Source organism: Salmo trutta, chromosome 21 (genome assembly GCF_901001165.1).
Source record: "Salmo trutta chromosome 21, fSalTru1.1, whole genome shotgun sequence".
In the NCBI taxonomy this organism is placed as follows: Eukaryota; Metazoa; Chordata; class Actinopteri; order Salmoniformes; family Salmonidae; genus Salmo; species Salmo trutta.
In genome coordinates this window covers 8,874,611-8,883,193 of record NC_042977.1, presented here as the reverse complement: position 1 = coordinate 8,883,193, position 8,583 = coordinate 8,874,611, and the positions used below count along the sequence as shown (strand labels likewise).

Below are 8,583 nucleotides of genomic sequence, written 5' to 3'. Positions count from 1 at the left end.
CAATTAAGGATTCTAGCTTTAACGACATACTGTAATTATCTCAGTCTGAATTACATATTTTATGTCAGTCTGAATGACAGTGTTATGAAGTCAAGTATATTTCCTGTGTCATTAACCACACCAATCAAGCTACTGTCTGAATACCCCCATATGGAGGTAATGACTAGTCTCTCTGGTCAGCCATGTATGTTGGACTTGGTACCAGACATGGGTTAAAATAGTATTAGACAGTTTCAAAAAACTTAATTGAGCTTGTCTGGTAAAATCGAACCGATGGAATAGTCCCAAAAGTGCAAACCCTGCCATCTGGCAGTCCAGGCTTGCTCTACCACTCTCAGCTAAAGTCATTTCAAAGAAAACCAATGCTATTTGAACCAAGGTCTGTTGGATACCATGTGTGGTGACCTGCGGTGGTAGTGTATTACCCTGCATACAGCCTCAGTCAGTGCAAAATGAACCGTTACTTTGATGGGATTTTAACAAGAATGGGATAATAATCATATTGTAATGTCTTTATAATGGGGTGTTCTTTCAGACATACTCTAACCACACAGTTCCTTAGAAAAACGGCTGATGGCTGAGGACAAGGATATCGCGCACAAAAACAATCAAAACCGCTCCACATCCGGAGTGAGGGTAGCACTTTATTTTACAGTATAGAAAATAACAAGGTATTGTTATGGTAATTTCACATCAATAACATATGCATTACTTATTTGGGATTCATTAAAAAAAGCACTACTAAGCACCATTCAATACCAGGTAGTTACAAAGTGTTGGGAATTCTTGAAGAAAATACCAGAAAGTACCTGTTGTTAGCAAATAAACTCCTATTAAATAATAGTGGAAACAGTACCATAAAATAAAGTGCTACTGACCACTGACCTACACTACCTGTCACATCCCCATAGGCCAGTCAATCTCCTTAGACCCTCCTCCCGATGGTAATTTACCCAACTCTTGTTCCGGCCCCTGGCAATGTTCAATAGGGTTTCCTGCAGACGCGGCAGCGACTGATGACATTCTCTAGAAGACGTCCCTTCACAGTCTGGGGCACAGGCTTACTGCAGGGGATGAGATCAAAGAAGAGGAGTTTAGTATGGTGTATAGGTAAGGCCAGACAGAATCTATAGAGGCAGAATTACCTAAACTACCCTAAAAGTATTAGAATGATACTTAACACTGTCACAAAACACAAATAACTAGTTGATAAAAGACAATGCTGTACAGGCATTGAAAAGAAAACATCCCCGTATGTGGCCAAGTCAAGTCAAATCAAGCTTTATTTATACAGCATACTTCAGGCATGGAATGCAACACAATCTGCTTCACAGGAAAAAATGAACGAGAACAATGAAAATAAAAACAGAAATATTTACTACACAACAAACATAAGAGGATAAAAAAACTAAAGAATAACAATAAAAACTGAACATCTACTGAAAAGCAAAGCTAAAAAAGAGCACTCAAAATAAAGCTTGATTTGAACAGTATAGTATTGTATACAGTGGGGGAAAAAATGGTGGCTAAACGCTAATCACCGTTCGCGGTGAATAAAGTAACGCTCCCTATATCTTCTATGCATTTTTTTTTTTACTACACCACTGATCGTATTGTATAGACACTGAATCAATCTCTGATGTGATGATTCTAACCTGAACATGCGATTCGGGTCGAGTGAGGCCAGCCAGTAGCTGTAGGAGTCTGGGAAGTAGTTGCAGGTTCCCCGGCCGTGGCACTCGATGAAGGGGACCTGGCGGAAGTGTTCCAGGCACGAGCCTGGGGAGACTAGAGGCTGCCCCGACCCCTCAGCACCCGCACCCGTTTGCTGGGAAGAAGAGAGAGGAGGAGCAATGGGGTATGGAAAGGAGGAGAGGAGTATAGAAAACAAGCAGAGATGAAGAGAAAGGGACAGAGGATAGAGAAGACACGGTGAAGTGCAGGATGGGGCAGAAGAAGTGAGGAGGAGAGAAGTATAGAGAAGGTAAAGTAGAGTAAGTTACACTGAGTTTTGAATTATGTCACAATGGAGTGTGCAACATTATGCTCCTACTATGATGTTTAATTTGCAGCATTATCATTCATATCAATATCATTCAACCACAAATCCAGATGTGCAAAGCTGATACAGACAATACCCAAGGCGATTGAAAGCTGTAATTGCCGTCAAAGGTGCTTCTACAAAGTATTGACTCAGGGGTGTGAATATTTATGTAAATGTATATTTATGTATTTCATTTTCAATAAATGTGCAAACATTTCTAAAAACGTGATTTCACTTTGTCATTATGGGGTATTGTGTGTAGATGGGTGAGAGAAAAATAATGATTTAATCTGTTTTGAATTCAGGCTGTAACACAACAAAATGTTGAATAAGTCAAGAGGCATGGATACTTTCTGAAGGCACTGCAGGTACAGATATTAAACAGTATCTCGATATAATATATGGAGCAGGTTGTTACCATGACAAAGGAGTATCCAGTCCAGAGGGATTCCCAGTCACGAGGACAGTCTGGGGTCTGGGTGGTCTGGCTGTGGATGGCGATGGCATTGGAGCTGCCCTCACACACTGAACACCTAAATCACATACCACCAAGTGTAGCGTAGTGTCATTTCTGTGCAACATGTTAAAATGTGTTCCAAAATAAAGAGTGCAAACTGTAGAAACCCTGTATTTTATTAGCCTGCAAGTATGTGTGTGTGTGTGTGTGTGTGTGTGTGTGTGTGTGTGTGTGTGTGTGTGTAAGCGTGCACGTGTGACTGCTTGCGTGCGTGCATGTGTGTGTGTGTCTGTCCCTCCTCCCAGGGCTGTGTACCTGCTGATGTAGCTCCCTATCTCATCTCCTCTGATTAGGTCCATGCTGAGCGGCATGGACTTCTCCGTCGACAGCCAATAGGAGTAGTCGTTGCGGGCGGCGTAGCGACAGGTGTTGTCCGTGTCACAGAACAGGAAGGGCATGGTGGAGAAACGTGGTAGGCAGCTGCCCATGGAGCCTGGGGGGACAGTGGTGAGGTCATCAAAGACAGACAATGTCAAATTAACAGGAAAAGTAAGAGCACCGAGTTAACATCACAGTTTTAGAAACTAATTTGCTCAATCCCAAATCGACCTGTGCCCTCTAGATCTGAGATGATTGGATGAGTTAGGTATTAACCAACATGGTATTAGCCCCACACTGCCTTTTGATATGCTTTGTAAGAATTTCACCATATTGTTAACGTACACCTATTCATGGGTTGCATGTTTCTTCACAATATTGTTTTGAACTTTTTGGCTGATGCCCGACTGAGCATTCTATTCAATACATCGTCTATGAGCGCTAATGAAGATTTCATCAAAATCTTGGCTTGGAAATACAATGACATTCGAAAGGAGGCAAATAATTAGTAGGAAAACCTTTTGTCATCCCTAGCATCGCTAGCCTTTAAAAAAATTTTTTTTACAAACTTTGCTAGCTAATGACAACATTGTCATCTGTCTAAAGTAAATTTGATAACATGATAATGCTGCTTCCTACTAAATATTTGACTACTTTAGCAATGTCATTGTATTTCCAGGCACTATAGTGTAATTTAGACACTCTGCCCAGAATGACTGGGCTTATCATGACTTTAGAGCACCACTGTTGCGCCGCTGGCAGAGGCCAGCTTGAGAACGTTCAGACCAATGGCATGACGCGCCCGAGTGACGGCCGTGCAACCTATGAATACAACCGCTCTGCGTTTGGTGAGTGTTTTGTGTTGAGCAGTGTGCCTCATTAGTATTAATGTGTGTCTCCATGCTGTTTACCTAGGTCTTGTCCGTGGGCTCTCTCATTGCCATTGATGAAGAGCAGAGAGTATCCAGAGTAGATGAGGGTGGTACCTCTGGGGCAGTCAGGCACTCTGATCGTCTGGCTGTGTCGGGCCAGCAGGAAACTGTCAGCCAGGCCTGCCGTGCTGGAGCCCCACGGGCCACGAGAACCCTTCTGACCCGGAGACCCCTGGTAGCCCACCGGCCCTGCCAGAGCAAAAACACTTAGATAAAAGGCATGTTTTCCAACTGTTCGCGTCATGTTCAACAAGATCACTGCCACACACATTTATATAAATACCTGTCCGTCCTGGTGATCCCTTGTCTCCCTTGCGTCCAGGGAACCCAGGCAGGCCTGGAGGGCTGTGTCCATGCTGACCCTTAGCGCCTGTGGGGCCTGGCAGTGAGAGGGAAAACTTGATTTTGGCAAGCAATTTAGTTAGCCAAAGCTAAAGTAAGAGCTATTGAGACCCATTGTGTTAATGTTAGCATGCCAGTCACCACAGGCTAAGACATGGCATAGGTTGCATTCACTCCTTCCCCATAGACGTTTTCATTAGTAAGAAAGAATATGACATTTGGTTGAAGTGAATCATGGTTGGCCTGACCATGTGGCTTGTAGTTGTAGATGATAAAAGGATACTGAACCTGCAAATCCTGGCCGTCCTGGCGGCCCACTTGGACCTGGAAATCCTTGGTTCCCGGGGTGACCAAGTGGGCCTGGATCCCCTTGATGGAATCTCACTTGTCCAGACACGTCAAGCCCTGGACGACCTGTAGATGTGCATGAAAAAAAACCTTTGATTCGTTTTTGACTAACCACTTGAGAATAAATTCTGCTCAAGATACCGTTTAGAGTTAGGATGCGTTGACGAATTCAATATTGACCCAATACATTTTCAGTGTTGAATTTTCAGTGTTAAATGTACAGATTTTAGTGTTAAATGTTGAGTTGTTAGTGTTTAATGTTGAGTGTTAAATATTGACCTGGTGGTCCTGGCCAGCCTTTGGCCCCATTTGGTCCTTTCGTGCCGGGGTTATAACTAGGATCACCCGTCTCACCTAAAACAACACAGTTCATCAAGATATACTGAATCACCAACTGCACCACACACACAGTTGGGTAAGGTTACTTTCGAAATGTAATACTTCACAGTTACAAACACACGTCCAAAATTGTAATCAGTAACGTAACTTTTGGATTACACAAACTCAGTAACTTAATCAAATTACTTGTTGGATTACTTTCCCCTTAAGATGCATTAGAAGAAGGCCAAAAGGATCCATCAAACACATTTGGTGTCATCATAGTGGTATCAGACTTGTGGTCAAAATATCTCAATTGAAACAAACCAAACACATTTCCTACACACACATCACACACTATCTAGCATGTCATAACTAAAAAACCTAGGGATGACGTTTTGATGGCTACAACACATGGCACACATTAACAGGAGGCACAGGAGTTTTTCCAGAGCATGTGACCTTACTAGGGAAAACTCTTTGCCCTAGAACTAGAACCCAGAGTTCTTCATGGTCAGGATAAACTCCTGGCCACACTCAATACTATGGTGTAATGACATTTGTTTTTGTAAATAAAAAATTACAATGCAGAGGATTGTTGTCGATGCAATAAGATTACCGGGGAATCCTGGGGGTCCAGGGTGACCTGGGTCACCTATTGGTCCTGGAGGTCCAGGGATGGCTCTTGGTCCCTAGGGGGTAGAAAGCAATTCAAGCGCTAATTCAAGACTTCAAATTATACATATAATTACTTGTAACACCTATATTTTCCAGCGTTCAAGGGATATTCCAAAACTCTTCAATGGAGTGACTCACCCATGGCCCTGGAAGCCCTGGGTCCCCTCTGGGCCCGTCGAAGCCTCTGCCCCCTGGAGAGCCTGTGTCTCCCCTGTCCCCTTTATATCCATAACCTCCAGACCCTGGCTGTCCCCGTGGACCCTGTTGCCCTGCAGACAGAAAGACCCAAAATGTGTCATAATTTCAGTCAGAGGCAAGTTTTGGTAGAGCAGCATTCAGGGCCGGTGGGAATAAGGGAGAGGTTGAGTTAGAGTCAGAGATAGAGTTTGACTTACTAAGTCATAACTATTGAGTTTTGGTTAGTCAGGAGGAATAAGAGTTTGAAGAGTTTGAATGAGTGAGTTAAAACTAACCAATAGTGTGAGTGAATCAGGGACAGTTGTTCATAATGAGTCTGAACCTAGTCATTGACTGAGAAGCACTTCATTCTCTGTACTGTCTAGAAGTAGGCTTAATCTGTGTCCGGGAATCCGGCCTATAGACTATAGGCCTACAGAGTCAAGGATAGAGGTTGAATTTGATTCAAGGGGAGAGTTTGTGTCAGCACAACTGACACAGTTTCAATTAGATTCAGGTATAGAGCTAATCAGTGACAGAGTTAGTGTTCAAAGCCACGAAGAACAGCGCGTCCTCACCAGGGCTTCCAGGTCTGCCATGAGGACCAGTGTTTCCTTTCAGCCCTTTGAGACAAACGGCTCCAAGCCCCGGCTCACCACGAGGACCTTGGGGTCCTTCAATGCCTTGGTCTCCAGTAAACCCTGGGGGCCCCAAAATGGTGGGGCCAGGAAAACCCACATCTCCCTTTGGACCTATAGGGAAACAGAAAACAAACCATTTTAGCCAATTACACCAATTTTAGCCATGAACGGAACCGATAATAACTTATATCAAGTATATTACAGAACCAATTCTAATTAATAACATGAGTTTAGCCGATAACAAATCCAATGTTGAGCCAGTGGTACATGTCTGAAGGTATAGGAATGATGTCATCAGTCTGAGACTCACCTGGCTGTCCATTCTCTCCACGTAGGCCAGGAGTCAACCCCACAATCACTAAAGAGAGCACAGAAGATATATTATATCCACAAAATGTCAAATTATTACATATGCATGGGGCAAGAAGTATAGACATAAACACAACACAAGTAGAAGTCAAGGTGTCTGTCTTACATATCTCTCCCTTCTGACCAGCAGGTCCAGGAATGCCATCGCTCCCCTGGTTACCTTTAGGACCACAGGGACCAGGAGGGCCAGGTAACCCTGGTTGTCCTATGAAAGAGGATATGGTCAGACACCCCAAAAACATATACACACAAGTCATAGAGACATAAAAATATACACATACTTTATTTTCATTGATATACAGTATTTCCTGAATAAACCTTAGTGATGTTCTGACCTGGAGCTCCATATGACGGAGTGGGTCCTGGGTGGCCTGGAGGACCATCGGTACCAGGTGGCCCTGCAGGACCTAGGGGTCCTGGATCACAGAAAGAAAGATGGAAAGAAAGAAAACATCATCCTCATGATCATCTATCATAACTATCATTACTAGTATTTCAGTGGTAGTAACCATGATGTCCATGATGTCCTGGGTCTCCATTGGCTCCAGTGGGCCCTTGGGTGCCTGGACGACCTGCGCAACCAGGAGAGCCTCTCTCTCCCTTGGAACCATGGCTGTTAGACAAGGCTGGCTCGCCCTAAAGAGAAGGCGGGAGGAAGGGGGAGAGAAAGAGAAAGAGAAAAAGAGACAGAGAAGGGTGTTATCAGAGCCAGGTAACAGTCACCTTGGTGTTTAAATGGTATCTGTACAGTATTGTGTTGCACAGTGGCAGTGATTTAAATTGCTGGTAATAGACTGTGGTTCTGTTTGTTGAACACACCTTTTGTCCAGGTGGTCCTAGGCGGCCTGGTTGAGCATAACTGGGCTCTCCTTTAGTTCCTTTAGGCCCGTATGGACCGGGTCTACCATCTTGTCCCAGGTCTCCATGGTAACCCAGAACTCCCTTTATTCCATGGGGACCTAAGAGATCACATAGACACAACTCAATAAGAGCAGTAAGAAAATAATTAATTGGTTTTTAATTAATTTGAACCATTTTCAGTATGATATCATAAGCTGGTATGCGATGCAGTATGCCAAGCGTACAAGAATACCTTTTGTTGTGATTGTGTGTGAGTGAGTGTGTGTGTCATTGTGCGTGTGTGTGTGTTAGTTGCCTGGTAAACCCATGCTCCCAATATCTCCCCTGGGTCCAGATGGGCCTGGTCCTCCTACTGAATATAGGTCATCGGCTCCACGATCACCTGGGGGACCTAACGTACATACGCCATTAGTGTCCTTGCTAAAAGTTAAAAAAAACTCTAGAAATCTGACATACTCTTGTTAGAAATCATACTAAAACAGTTACTACTATTACTACTACTACTACTACTGAAGTCACTACCAATTAAATGACTACTGCAGTCATTGCCACTTCCACAGCAAATGTTGTTTAACCCCACTAACATTTATTTCACAAGTATAAATATACCAAGACAAGCAAGCACACACATTTTATTTAGAAAATGTCCTTTTCTATTTTTCAGGAGAAAGGTAATAATGAGTTAAGTGCACATTGCACAGTCATCCTTCTACTATGTTTAACCACTGGTATCAGCAGTGTGATTTATTCATCTTAAGTAATTCTTAAGATTATTAAGCAATTTTTTTTATTTTTTTTTTATTTTTTTTATTTTTTAAATGTACCCCTGAAATGTATCCGGTTAAACTCGGTTCTTGTACTTTATGGTTCCGGTGTGTTCATTAGCATGTAGTATAGCTGAACTCTGTGTGAACTCTTGTTGATGGTTCTGACTTCTGAAAATCAGGTTCCGGACAGTTACCACTCCCACTTGATCCTTGATCGATAGAGTGACTACCACCTTGATTGATAGCGTGCCGCTCCTTGTGCTGAGTCTAC

General features: G+C 43.2%; 1 protein-coding gene across 1 annotated transcript in view; it reads right to left on the bottom strand.

The window, feature by feature from the left end:
• Nucleotides 1-628: 628 nt before the first annotated feature.
• Nucleotides 629-8,583, bottom strand: part of LOC115156614 (collagen alpha-3(IV) chain) — a 76,226-nt gene continuing 68,271 nt past the window's right edge. The window contains exons 36-52 of the mRNA XM_029704113.1: nucleotides 7,841-7,936; nucleotides 7,504-7,643; nucleotides 7,194-7,320; nucleotides 7,020-7,100; nucleotides 6,791-6,889; nucleotides 6,626-6,673; nucleotides 6,253-6,426; nucleotides 5,636-5,766; nucleotides 5,439-5,511; nucleotides 4,781-4,855; nucleotides 4,442-4,567; nucleotides 4,095-4,190; nucleotides 3,791-4,000; nucleotides 2,817-2,994; nucleotides 2,463-2,577; nucleotides 1,656-1,828; nucleotides 629-1,064 (exon numbers count right to left, since the gene is read on the bottom strand). Coding sequence (XP_029559973.1) covers nucleotides 983-1,064; nucleotides 1,656-1,828; nucleotides 2,463-2,577; nucleotides 2,817-2,994; nucleotides 3,791-4,000; nucleotides 4,095-4,190; nucleotides 4,442-4,567; nucleotides 4,781-4,855; nucleotides 5,439-5,511; nucleotides 5,636-5,766; nucleotides 6,253-6,426; nucleotides 6,626-6,673; nucleotides 6,791-6,889; nucleotides 7,020-7,100; nucleotides 7,194-7,320; nucleotides 7,504-7,643; nucleotides 7,841-7,936 — 2,024 coding nt within the window. The 3' untranslated portion in view covers nucleotides 629-982. The remainder of the gene's footprint in view (nucleotides 1,065-1,655; nucleotides 1,829-2,462; nucleotides 2,578-2,816; nucleotides 2,995-3,790; nucleotides 4,001-4,094; nucleotides 4,191-4,441; nucleotides 4,568-4,780; nucleotides 4,856-5,438; nucleotides 5,512-5,635; nucleotides 5,767-6,252; nucleotides 6,427-6,625; nucleotides 6,674-6,790; nucleotides 6,890-7,019; nucleotides 7,101-7,193; nucleotides 7,321-7,503; nucleotides 7,644-7,840; nucleotides 7,937-8,583) is intronic.